The following is a 14,477-nucleotide window of genomic DNA, read 5'->3' on the forward strand; positions in this document are numbered from 1 at the left end:
ATCTTATCTCTTAGATCTTGAAAATTAAAAAAAAAAAGAAGCTCCAGCAGTGCCCTGTGTCAAATTTAACCAGAGGAAATAACACTTTTCTTTCTGCCTGAGGTAAGAGAATAGGTTGAGTTAATAATAAAATGTTTGTATGTGGCGGGGAGAAGTGGGAGGATTGATTTCAAACCATAGACATATTCTCATTTGGGCATGAAAAGTTGGGACTTTCCATTTGTGTGTATTCCTTTTGTGTTTACCGACTATCAAATGTCTGGTGATGTTACTCATAGGACTGAAATAAATGGATTGGTTGCTTAGCTTTTAAACTTCACCCAGGATTTGGATGGTACCAGTCCTTTTTTTAAAACAGTGTGAGAGTTGGTGAGAGAACTATTTGAGCCTGAGAAGCCACCTTGGACCCCGGAAGGCTTCATACATATTAACTCTTTTTAATGACTGACAAGTTCTAAGGATCTTTTTTTGTTTCCATCCTGGTAATAAGCAAGCCGGTTCTGGGACTTTCAAATAAATTGACCAAGATTGCACAGTATTACAAGTTTCGAACAGGAAAACCCAGAAACCAAGTTCTGGGAAGACGCTTTGCTCCCTGCACCCGATGGAGCCCAGCGTGTGACAAGCGAGGAGAGCCAACTGTGAGACAGGACACTATTCGGCCCCCTTTTGCTATCTACACGGTATCAGTTGGCTAAGAAAGGGTTGGAGTAAGATGTGAATTTCAGTTCTTTTAGGGGTCTGAAGTGTATGGAAACCCCACGTTATTTGTCCCTTTCTTTTAAATAGACACATAAGGGTGTGTGAATGCAGACATATATCCACACTTCCTCATGGGGAGCTACTACAGGCGCTGCCTGTGACGAGGCATCCTGCTGTCTCTCAGCCAGGAGGCAATGAACAAAACAGACATTGTTCCTGACTTAGAAACTTACATTCTGAAGAAGAAAACAGTTATTGAGTCCTCCCTGATGGCTCACTGGGTTAGGACACAGCACTGCAAACCAGCGGCAGTTGTTTCAGTGTGAGTTCCATCCCTGGCCAGGGCAGTGACCCACATGGCGTGGCAGACCTCACTTGTCTTGCCTGTTGCTCCCCTCAGCAGTGTACTTCATTGATCTACCTGTTCTGCTCCCCACTCTGTCTCCCCGTCCCTGCACCTCTGGCCTGTACCCCAGTTCTGTATGCATAAATAAATAAATCCTTAAAAAAATAGATGAGAATTTTGGTGTGGTGATTGATGAAAGCAGCTGGATCTCTCTCAGTCTCTTTCTCACTCACACACACACACACACACACACGCACACACACAGTCATGGGCAGATGTCTCTCTCACACACACATCTTCATATATCATAGACTGTCTATTCATATCATGTGAGATCTTCTAGACATTGTCCACAAGTTTGACCTTGGAGACAAGACTTAGTCTATCAGTCCTATGATATTCCAGGCTCTCTTGTATTAGAAAAAATTAGAGAACTAGGGATTTTTTCTGGATGTAAAAATTTATTGGCTTAAAATGTTATTACCTTTAAAAGTACATGGCTGATAGTTCTGAGAAGACTTGGTGACTCTAGTCAAGGATATGACAATTTCCTGGGTCAACATTTTTTTAAAGTCTGGGTACAAGAATATTTTTTTAGAAACTCCTTTGAAGGATAGACAGGTACACTACTTTTTAAAAAGTGTTTTCCCTGATGAGGTATTGTTGTTTCCACAGATACCACTGACACAGGCGATGCACAGCAGGACCCTGCTCTTGGTGCTTCTGGCACTCACATTTCACAGTTCCTGGGGTATGTAATTATAATTACTCATGAACATGTTTCATTGGTAGTTCAGGGGGAAAGTTAAATTTGCTTTTTCTTTTTTTAAGATTGATTTATTTATGCATAGAGAACTGGGGTATAGGCCAGAGATACAGGGGTGGTGAGAGGATTCACCAGACAGAATGGGGGATTCACCAGACAGAATGGGGAACAGAACAAGCAGATATACTGAAATACACTGCTAAGGGGTGCAGTGGGCGAGGCAGGAGAATGATGTCTAATAAAAACTCATATGGGATACTAAAAAAGACGAGTTAGCCCTCGTCTAACTTATATAGTAAGTAATTTATGTAGTAAGAACAGGATGAAGTAAATTACCTTTGTCTGAGATGAAAATATGCTTGGTGTTATTTGAAATCTAAGAAGTCACAGAGGGGAAGAGAAGAGGCTGGGAGAAAAAGGGGAGAATTTAGGTGCGGGGAGAGAGAGAGACTGACTCGCAAGTGCAAACAGACACAAAAAGCATAGGCACAGCCCGGGGAGTGACTAGGTTAGATAGACCAGGTAGACTGCTTGGGAGCAAGATAAATGAGCCTACTGATGGTCTAGGTAGATGCCTTTCCATGAAGACTTCTCAGTTAGGAATATTTTGGGTTGAGTCGTACTATAACTTCTGTGGTTTCCTTATGAAGAAATGGCATTGTGTAACATACTCTGTTAAGTAGAGTATTTATCTGTCCTGTAGGCACAGTAGGTTAAGTTCCGGTACTTTCCTGTTTGGGAGAAGCTATTTGAAATACTGCCTCATGTATGTTCTGAAAGGGTCTTAGGTGTTGCAAAGATGGATTTTCTGTCTCTCAGTTTGGGAACATGGGTGCCAAAGTAGGAAATCTACAGGATTGAGACACAAATTTCTCAAAACTTTCTTACGACAGTACTTATTTTCCTAAACCTTTGAAAAGTAAAAAAGGAAGTTACCTTTGTCTTTTTTTTTTTTTCTTTTACTTTGCTGATCTTTTGAAGAAAGTTGTATTTCACGTACTAATGTCACCGCAGCCGAAGGGGAAGCTTTCCATCTGACATGTTGTCCTGAGCACCCATATGAAACAAACACCATAAAATGGTACAAACATGATCCCCATGAACCCATTGAACTAAATTCAAGCAGTTCACCCAGAATTGTTCTACGTGGTTGTGCTTTGGAATTTTGGCCAGTTGAGTTGGATGACAGTGGAACATATACTGTCCAAACAGGGTGAGTATACCCTTGCTTTGTGGTGGTTTGTTTCATAGCACTCTTGGACTTTGTTCAACAAATCATCAGTAATTTGAGAGGTTACATAATCCTTACCTTTTCCGTCCTCTACTCTTCCAACAATATGGAATGATTATTTCATTATTTAAGAACAAAGTTAAACACTGCCCCTGTGTTTATCAGTGATTTTCATAAAAATAAATGTCCATAATATGATTTCCTACAGGAAGTCCTCACCAAAGATAAGTGACGATTGAGTGAAATTCACTTAAAATTCCACAGTTCTGTTGTCTACAATCGCTGGTGAAATGAGATACATGGCAGAGGTGTGGTAATGTTACTAACATATGGGGAACAGTCTCCTGAGTTGTAGTCTCAGGCTGGAGAAGGGACTGGAATTGGTGTAGATAATTTTCCTAATCCAGTTTTCAGGGGTTTGTTGAAAGCTAGGTGGCAGTGCTAGTGGAGGACCTATGTGCCTGGCAGCCAAACAGCCTACAGCTGGGAACAGGCGAGAGGGACCACAGGTAGGACTAGGTTGTAACTCTTGATTCTGACTGGGTACTCATAACTAAGGATCATAATGCCTATGAAATGACACCAACCAACTGAATGTGTCAGGGATATCGCTGGACTTGGTTCTCTGTATATTTGTTAGGTTATTTGGAATAACTGGAACAAGGACTCTTTTGTGGTATTGACTCTTAGAACATTGATGATGTAGTGTTTATCTCATACATTTGTAATGTTATGCACATACTTAGGTGTATGAATATAAGTCATACTGAATATATACATCTGTGTGTATGGTATCTATGTATTTATGTATCTATCTATCTATCTAATCTAGATTTGAAAGTCGATCTGCAGGCCCTGTAGAAAACAGTCCAGGCTGGAAGGGCGGGTGTGTGGCGATGCTATGCTGTCAGAGGAGCATCTTTCTTCCATGGGCTCCTCTGGGCCCTGTGCTTTTGAGAGCTGAGTGTGAAATCACAGTGAAACATTGGTTTCACTATTCTTGTAGTTTTGCATAAATGGAGGTCATTTTGGCTGTTTTTATACATAGAAAATTCTAGAAGTAAGAAAGAACCTGGAGAAGTTTTTTTTGAAAAAATTTTATATCATCTTTTAAGAGTGATGGTTCCAGAAATGGCTTACAATTTGGTCTTTTCACACCAAGCTAAGGAAGAATGAATCTGCATAAATGGAATAGAGAGGAAAAAAAGCTATTCAATTCTACTGAGTAAAGGTGTTGTACATGAAGTAAATTTTCTGGGCAGGAGTGAGTAAATTGAAGTGTTTTTCATCTGCAAATGTCACTGGGAGACAGAGACAGAGCTCTCTGATAGCCTGGGTGATGAAGAAAAATTGGAATCATCAGGTAGATGTAGGATGTCAGAGGTACAAGGAGAGGCTAAGAGAAGCAGAACAGCGAGGTGGCTCACAGTAGCTGTAGTGATGGAGGTTATTCGAGGATGAAGGATGATGTGGGATTAAAGTGATAGTGAGAGGCGCAGCCTTGACCATGGTTTTGAAAATAAATGGGAACTGGCATGAAAGTAGGTTGCTTTGCATACTTGGGTGGACTGAAGAAAAGGAGCTGTACAAATACAGCACAACAAGCAAATTTCCAACATTAATCGCCACTGTCACAGAAGGCACATGTGAACACACACGTGTGCACATGTGAGCATGCAATTACACATTGATTTAGGTCTTTTTTAAAATTTTATGTGGGGTCATCGATAACCAGACTCTACTCCTACAATCCTCCCATTAGAACAATGATCCTTTGATGGTCCAGAGAGCTACTGTATCCACTAAGCCTGTAATGAAAATCACTCTGGCAGAACAATTTTAAGGAGGAAATGCACTCAGAGAAAGGGAATGCAGAGAGTGATTTGATGATAAAATTGAATAAAAATAGAAAAGCACAAAGAATTCCTATAATCAATGCCTCATGTGACAAGCAGTTTAGCTTGGTAAGGGCTCTCAAAAGAGGGGCTGAGAGCTGCTGAAACTCCTGAGTATGGCCAAAAGTGGCTTTTCAAACCAGGATGGACTTGCTCTGTTGGGCGTGCAGATTGATGGTCACAGCCCTGGTTCTGAGCTCTTTCATGGCATGTTTTCTGGTCCAGGACCTTGGGCATGGATGTGTAGCCAGTCAGTATTTGCTAAATGTGAGGCACTGAAGTTTGAGGGATGGAGAACAATTTGACCTAATACAATGGGAATGTGGGTGTGCCCTCTTCCTTGTAAAGAAGACCTATAGAAGCATTTGTCTGTTCAGCATAGTGAGGCTAAAATCAGGGAAACATCTCAGAAGAGGAAGCACCGATGGGATTTTGAATCCTTTACAAGAACCAGGTGGCTCTAACATGTCCAATAACTGTTGATCCAATGCCTTTAATTTTGGGAAAAGCTTGTCCCACCCCTCAAACTCTTCCTACCCATGTCACCCATGCCTGGCCAGACCTGTGTCACTTTGTTTCCAAAGGGTAGGGTCAGATTCACATTGTCGTGAAAACACAGTATTGTGACAAGCACACCTGACTAAGGGCTACAGGTGTGCTTTTGCATACTGACCCCTTTGGCTTCCAGGTGTGTGACCTGAAGCAGACCATGAAACTTTGATGCAGTGTTCCTTTCTCCTCCATTATAAGGGAATAATCAACCTTCATTGTACCTAAGCATTACCATATTTAGACCTAATGACATGGACTGGAATGACTGCCCTGAGAAATAGAAAGTCTAAAATGTATAGATAAAATATTTGGAAAACAAGCCCTGACTTTATAGATCTCATATAACAAGCACTATGCTTTCCTGTTTTAGGTTATGAATCTCTGAATAATCCATCTCAAATATCACTGAAGATTAAACTTTCTGTTCTAGTATCTCTACGGTTTTCAGTTGTGAGTGTGTGTGTGTTTAGGACTGCTCAGCTCAGGTCTTCTTTTTTCACCTCTTATTCTTAACTCATGAAAATTGTTAAATTTTTCACTGCACTGAACCAAAAAGAAGAGCAGGGTTTAGGCATCATTAAATGAATCTTTTTATACCGATATAAGGAAACAAATTTCACTGAATTGGTTCTATTTGCCATGTCTCTATACTAATTATAAAATATATTTGTGTGAGGATTCCCTGGTGGCACAGGGGTTAAAGTCTTAGCACTATTACGTTACCAGAGGCCACTGCAGCCTGAGCTTGATCTCCAGTCAGGGAGCTGACCCACATGACACAGCAGACCTCTCCTGCCTCGCCTGCTGCTCCTCTCAGCAGGGTTTTTCAGTAGATCCACCTGTTCTGCTTCCTACTCTGTCTCTGGTGAATCCTCTCACTTCCCACATCTCTGGCCTATACCCCAGTTCTTGTATGCATAAATAGATAAAAATAAATATTATATATATGTATATGTATGTTATATGTGCTAATTATCTAATTATAAAATATCTTTAAAACTCTTTTCCCAGATATTCTAATCATACATGGACATTAAAGGTCATTGGAAGGAATAAACACAGCTGTTTTCACGAAAGTCTTGTACAAAGTAAAACTGTGGAAGTTGATAAGCTTTTGGAAGTAAACTGTACACACACATATTATAAAAGTCTGACCAACCAAACAGTGCTATATAAGGTAACATTTCTGAAATATTTTAATTTAAGATTCAGTTAAAAAAAAAAAAGCCAAAATTCCAGAATGAGGGTCCGATGCTAGGGGGAGCTTTGATCCAATAACATACAGGCCACAGTGCCCCACACAGCTCAGCTGGTCATCTTCATGCAGTGGCCTTTCAGAGCTGTGGTCTGAGCTCCTGTGTATTAATGCATGAAGCACAATTCCTGCTCCGTGTTAACTGTTGAACAAATGATAAATGGTAACAGTTTCATCTCCCTTGGCCCTCCTTCATTTTCTTCCTCCTTTAATAATTAATTTTTTAAAGATTTATTTATTTAGGCCCTCCCTGGTGGTGCAGCGGGTTAAAGCATAGCACAAAGAAGCTTAAACCACGTCCGCAAGAGTTCGATCCCCGCCTGCCCCGGAGGAGATCCACATGGCACGGCAGACCTCTCCTGACCCGCCCGCTGCTCCCTTCAGCAGTGTACTTCGACAATCAACCTGTTCTGCTCCCCACTCTGTCTCTGGTGAAGCCTCTCACCACTCCTGCACCTCTGGCCTGTACCACTGGCAGAGTGGGGAGCAGAACAGGTTGATCGTCGAAGTACACTGCTGAAGGGAGCAGCGGGCGGGTCAGGAGAGGTCTGCCGTGCCATGTGGGTCACCTCTGAGGTGGGGGACTGAACTTGTGATGAAGTGGCTTTAGCTTCTTAGTACTGTGCTTTAATGCATTGCACCATGAGGGAGGGCTCAGTAATTAATTTTTAAGAATGTTAGCTTAAGGATTTTAACATCCTTTGCTGCATGGATTAAAAAAATTCAAATCTCTTTATATATATTTTGTTCTGAATATATGAGTTCATTTTGAAAGTTAGATGAGGAAATGAATAATGAATATAACAGAAATCGCCTATAATTCCACCAACCACAGATTATTTTTATGTGTAAACATCATAAAAGTGGCACATTTTATTGTTATGTGTTTCTTTTATCTACCAAAAGTTATGTTGTGATTTTGCCTCCACATTGTTCATTATTCTTCCATACATGAGATTCCACTGTATAGATATTTAACAGCTAACTAATTGTCTGTAATTGGGCATTTGTTACTTTCCCACTTTTTACTATTGTGTGTAAGACTAAAATGGTGAATGCGTAAGATTTATGCATTTATTGTATAAGATAAATCTTAAGGGGTGTGTATGATGTATGTATGTATGCATGCATGTGTGTGTGTGTGTGTATGTATATTGAATTTTAAGGGCTATTTTAAAACACACCGTACAGTTGAGCTATAATATATATAGTGAGAGACAATCACATGTATTTATATACATATGTATATAGTATGCATACAGATATATGCAAATACATGCAACAAATTATTCTATTTCTATAGAAAAACCAGAAAGATATAACTCTGTTCATGGAAGTTTTGAAAACCTGTGGAAAGGTAGTCTGGAAAGATTTTGGGAAAGATGAAGCAACTGATGATTTCCTAGAAACTTTTGTTTGTATCTTTGTTTGAACACTGTTTACTTCTGACTTTTGAAGGAGAGTGCTTATATATACTAAATATTTTCCAAACATCTGAGTCAGTTCCCCTTTGACTTGATCCCATTTCCTGTCAAAGATACAATGTTTTGGAAGTTATTGAAGTTGAGTGCACTGGGTTTTAAGAAATCCTAACATGCAGTGATTTAGATTTAGAAATATATGAATTGAGATTGGTGTAGCCCGACTGCAGTGTTCAGAAGCTTCTAGAACATGCCCTGTTTGAAGGGAGAGGAGAGAAGAAGCAAGGAAGTGAAATCAGTTAACACTTGTAAATAAAAATGGATGGCTACTGATAATTAATATGACTTCGAAAACATAGTTTGGGATTCTAAAAATATGACTTAGGCGAAAGCAATTTCCTGATGTGAGGTGCAGAAGTGGATGCTACATAAGCCCATTTGAATCACCTTTGGGTCAGTCCCACTTCCCAGTTGTCACCAGCTTTTGCAGCTTTGGGTGAAGTCTGTAGGCAGAAGTTCTTGCTTGGTAGTAGCAGGAACATGTCTGGGTTAGCAATTCAACTCCCATTTCCCCACTGGGCTCTTAGTGGGCTTCAGAACTTTTCTATGTGTGACTAATGGCTTGATTGAAGGATTGAAAGAGGTGACTTTTTTACATGCTTTATTTATTATTGATTTCTCTTATGAGATCGGACTTAATAACAATGCATAATTTATCCAAATCTTATAACACATCAGTCACTGTGAAAAGCTAAAGAATATAATCTCATTTCCTAATCTTAGTGCTTAACACATTTAGCATTATTTTAATTTTTTTTTGCTAATTACTTAAATTTTTTTCTTCATTGCTGTAGTCTCTATAATTCATTTCCCACCACCATATACCCACGAACCATCCCCTGTGTTCTGAAACCCTTCGCTATTGCTAATTCCTGTGACATGTATGGACATTTATGGAGGAGAGACATGTTTGAATCTATCATTTGAATATTTGAATATGGTTTGAATATGCTTGATGCGTTTCTAATCAGTACATTGCTTTTGAATGGAGGATGGCCAACAGGCCAAGAGTCTGCTCAGTTCTGAATAATTTTGCCTCTATATCCACTACCCACCCCTAGGAGGGGCAATCTTCGGAGTAATGAAAAGAGACTAGCTGTGCTATGAAAATAGAGTAGTGCAAAAAGTTTTGACCCAGGCAAGGCCTGGAGTTCTGTATTGCTCTCTCTCTGTCTCTCCCTGCCTTTTCTTTTTCTCTCCTCTCTGAGTATATGTACGAAAAAGATTCAAAGAAAATGATGCTTCCCGTGTGTATTGATTCTGCTTCCCGTGTGCATTGATAATGATATGGTGATTGAGTAAAGGGGCTGTATTGCCTTGTTCCAGGAGAAAGAGAGCCGAATCGCCAGATCACTAGAACACTGACTCAGAAATTGCTAGTTTTTTTCTGGTTTTCCTTTCCTCTAAACGAAGGTACTGTTTCTTGAATCACTGGAATATATTTTGCTTTTACTTAGAATACATTCACTTTTTTGTTTTTCCCCAAACAGAACTGTGGAAAGATAGAAGACATTGAACACCCACATATAATGAAGAATGCAGTCTTTGAAGATCAGGGATATTACACCTGCATTCATTTTGTTGATCACAATGGAAAACTTTTTAATTTCACCAAAACCTATAATATCATAATAGATAATGGTAAGAGAAATTTTTTATTCTGGAACAAATATATTTTAGTGAAATGATAGTTAGTGAAAAAATATTTAGTGAATATTTTCTTTTTTCCAAAGTGATAGAGGAAACCAGCAGCAACTGTTAGAGTTGTAGCCACAGCTATATTTCAGATATAAGATGCAAATCATATTGGTATCATTTACCTGTCCAAAAAGCCTTCTGGGAGGCAGTAAGTGAAACTTCGTAGAGGCTAACTTCCCATCAGTTAGCTCTTTTATTTGCTATATGAGTAAATTGTGAAATCTTTCATTGTTACATATGTTTTCACTCAACAAATATTTATTGAGGATGTTTGTATCCAGTAAACTGTACTGGATATTGGAAGATAAGGGAAGCAGGAAAATATGAAATAAAGTTTACTATTCATAAGGAATTTGATTAAAGTCAGGAGTGACCATACCAGACAGAGGAATTATAGTACATGGAAGTGGAGTTACCTGGGAGAAGTCAAAGTCATGGAAGGAGTCTGGAGGATGAAAAAGAGATGATCTTGGAAGCTGAGCAAAATGGATATGGACAGGCAGGAGGTTTGCTGGGGAAGGACACGTGATCACGGGATGTAAGGAGCACAGGAGGTTTGCCTTTCTGTTAGCCGAGTTCATGATAAACCTGGACGATACATACCAGCAAAATTGAAAACTGGAATTTTAGAGTAACAGAGACCTTAGAGTAATTTAATTTAAATCTCACTCAGTAAAGACATTCTTCATATGCATGGCCACAATCTCATTACTCACTCCCTTTTTGGGAGCTACCGAGGGAATTACCAAGTCACACAGCATCTTCGTCCAAACTTTATTATTTGACTTTTGAAGAACATTTCATACTAAGTCCAAATAAGCCTTCTTATCCTTCTACCAAGTGTTTTTTGTTTGACTTCAGCAACTTCACAAATCAAATTTAATTCCCCAAATTGACATGTCCTTTCAGTATTTGAAGACAGTGACTTCCACTAGATTTTCTTTTCCATCATCTTGGAAACGATAAAACTCCTGTGATGGTTCATTTAAGAACATGTTGGGTTAATAGTTACAAGAGCTTCTTGGTGTCCACAATGTTTTTCTTCACAACACCATCCACACACATTAGCTACGCCCCAGGTACTGCTAATGCAGAAATAGTCACAAGGTCCACGCCTCCAAACAATATCATTTTATCTTACGGCTTTGAGGGTCAGAAGTCCAAAATAAATTCATTAGGCTAAAATCAAGCTTTTGGCAGGTTTACAATCTTTCTGGAAGTTCTAGAGGAAAATAGGTTTTCTTGTGTTGTCCAGCTTCTAGAAGCCACTTCATTTCAAATTCATTTTCAAAATAGCATCTTCAAATCTCTCTCTCTAGCCTTTGCTTCCTTCATCATAAATATGTCAACTTTCCATTGATGGCAGTGAAACAACAAACAATATCAGTTGCAATGATTATTTCATGGAAATACAGCTAAAGTGAATGTAAAGTGATGACATTAGATTCTTCATTACAGGGGATAAGCCTATTATAATAAGTTTTTGTCTTAGGGAAACTTGGTGCAATATTAACACATTTTTATTTTCTTTTCTGACATTTAGGTTCTAGTATTTTAAGTCCGGCTCTTCATGGACCAAATACTGAGTATGTTGAAGTGGAATTAGGTATATATATATATATATATATATTTTTTTTTTTTAAAGATGTATTTATTTGTACATACAGAACTGGGGTACAGGCCAGAGGCTCAGGGGCAGTGAGAGGCTTCACCAGAGACAGAGTGGGGAGCAGAACAGGTAGATCTACAAAGTACACTGCTGAGGGAAGCAGCGGGCGGGTCAGGAGAGGTCTGCCACGCCATGTGATCACCTCCGGGGCAGGCAGGAATCGAACTCATGCGGATAGGCAGGAATCAAACTCATGCGGAAGTGGCTTTAGCTTCTCAGTGCAGTGCTTTAACCCGCTGCGCCACCAGGGAGGGCCCTATTGTTGACATTTTTAAGAATAAGTAGTCTAGTCAAGAGATAATGGAACTGTCTGTGATCTGTAGACTAGGGTTTAGCCTAGGGTTTAGAGATTTTTTTTTTTCTAGTAACTTTCATGGTCATCCTCAATATTAAAACTCAAAACACTCTAGAGAAATGAGTCAAGCTCACTATGTGGTTCAAATATTTGTTTAATTGAATCACTTTGAATCAATGACTGAATTGACCATACATTGAAACCGTATGTCCTGTGAAGCCATTTCTTTCAAAAAAAGAAAATAAGAAAGGAAAAGGGGATTCCACATATGTTAAAACAGATATTGTGGGGGGTGATGGGAATATATTATGGAATGAAATCCTCTAAGCAACATGGAGGGATATTATTTTCACTTTGAGATTCAGTTACTACTGCTCAGTTACGTAAAGTAATCTGTATAAAGTTGAGTCATTGGAAAGTGACAAATTTGTGATTCAAGTGCCTGATGAAAGCTAAAATGATGAAAGCCCACACACATCTTTTGACCATAGCTTGCATGACAGTTGTTTATATGACTACTCCACAGTGTGACTCTAATACTTTGTCATTATATTTGTATTTTGCCTGTTTTCTGTTTTCATTCATTTTTCTCTTTGTTTTTTTTTTTTTCACTTTGGATTTAATTTGCATCTCTAATTAATTTCCCCTAATTTGTTAACATGGAGAGTTAAAGAAATTAATTTTTTCAAGAATTCAGTGTTAGGGTATTCATTTCATGAAACATGTGCATTTTAAGCTCTAAATTTCCCTGTAATCACTGTATTAACTGTTCTCAGTAAAACCTACATCAGTACTTACTGAAAACAGCTAATACAGTGATTACAGGGAAATTTAACATAGGTATGTTATATCTTCATTCCTATTCGGTTTAAACATTTAAACATTGTCTTTGTGATTTTTTTCTTTCACCTATGGAATAGTTATGTTTCCTGATTTCCAAATATTTGGATGATTTTGTAGGTTTTTTTCTGTTATTAATCTCAGTTCAGTTCCATTATGATCCAAAATTCTATACTCTGCCACTTCATTCTTTTGAATTGTAACTTGCTTAAGGAACAGAATATGGATGAATGTTCTGAGTGCATTTGAAGCAAGTCTACTATAAATTTTGGTTTTATCATTCTATAAATGTCAATTAGACTAATTTGGTTAATGACATTGCTTAAATAATCCATCTATAGCCTTCATAATCTTTTATGTGCCTTCTCTACTTGTTGCTGAGAGCTCTATGTTAGTATCTTCAACTGTAATGTAACTTGCTTAGTATTGTTGGTATTTGTTTACATATGTTGTGATTACTTTGTGGGCACATACAGAACAATGCCTGCTGAACTGACACTTTTCCCATGAAATTTGTCTCTTTATATTACTTCTCTCCTCCGGGCCCACTTTCTCCAATGTTAGATAGACATACCAGGTTTCTTGTGCTTGGGCTGGGTGTGTTTTATTTTTTTCCCCCACATATTTTTACCTTTAACATTTCTTTGTCCTTCTACATAAAATGTGGCTCATATAAACTGCATATATTTGGACTGTTTTAGCAATCCAATCTGTTTAGTGTTTAGTCCATCAACATTTCACAAATTCCCATGGAATTGATTTCTGCCTGTTTTCCAAGTGTGTCATGTGGTATTCTTTTCCTTCTATCACTCCTTTCCTTTTGCATTAATAATGTGTTTTTTCTTTATTTAATCCTCTGTTTTTTCCTTTTAGTTGTGCCTTTTTGTGTCCTTAGTTAGGATATAACGGTATAGTTTGTATTCCCCTAGAGATGACAGTATATGTCAATAACATGCTGTCATATGTCAAAGATACATATGATGGCAATAAGTATGCTTGACTTCATGAGACAAATGTATGCATTATACAGTTACAGTATCAATGTCACAAACATTAACCTTATAGCAGTTTCATTCATTCTCTTCCATTTCTGAGTTATTTACATATTTCTATCCTGCATTTATTATAAATATCACAAGAGATTAGCATAACCGATTTATACTTACCCAAATATTTGTTCTGTTTTGTGCTGTTCATGTATCTCCTTGCTTTCATTTAAATCATTTTTCTTGAATCCAAAAAGTCTTCTTTGGCAATTGTGTGTACAATTTTGGCAGTAAATCTTCTAGCTATTAGTTACCTGAAAAATATTTTTATTTGTCTCAAGTTGTGAAGAACATGTTTTTATCAATATAGAACTTTAAATTGGAGTTTTCTTCCTGGACTTTAAAAATGTCTGTTTATCATTTACTGGTTCACTAGTTGCTAGATTCAGCTTTATTTTCACCTCTGATATCTCAGGGAAGAGTTCAACTATCTTTTGTGGGCCTTTTCCTATGTTGGACTTCTCCTAGGAAATCAGGAGAATTTATTAAGTCTTTGCAGACTTTTATGCTACCCAAACCCTTAGCAAAATCCTACTATTAAAATACTCACTGAGGCCCTCCCTGGTGGCGCAGCGGGTTAAAGCACTGCACTAAGAAGTTTAAGTCACTTCCGCATGAGTTCGATCCCTGCCTGCCCCGGAGGAGATCCACATGGCGTGGCAGACCTCTCCTGACCCGCCCGCTGCTCCCCTCAGCAGTGT

General features: G+C 38.5%; 1 protein-coding gene across 1 annotated transcript in view; it reads left to right on the forward strand.

The window, feature by feature from the left end:
* Window positions 1–14,477, forward strand: part of IL18R1 (interleukin 18 receptor 1) — a 38,510-nt gene that overhangs the window by 16,424 nt on the left and 7,609 nt on the right. The window contains exons 5-7 of the mRNA XM_004686016.2: window positions 2,796–3,027; window positions 6,504–6,669; window positions 9,719–9,869. Of these exons, the coding sequence (XP_004686073.1) occupies window positions 2,796–3,027; window positions 6,504–6,669; window positions 9,719–9,869 (549 nt within the window). The remainder of the gene's footprint in view (window positions 1–2,795; window positions 3,028–6,503; window positions 6,670–9,718; window positions 9,870–14,477) is intronic.

This window comes from Condylura cristata, unplaced genomic scaffold (assembly GCF_000260355.1).
Source record: "Condylura cristata isolate star-nosed mole 26May11 unplaced genomic scaffold, ConCri1.0 scaffold00020, whole genome shotgun sequence".
NCBI lineage: Eukaryota > Metazoa > Chordata > Mammalia > Eulipotyphla > Talpidae > Condylura > Condylura cristata.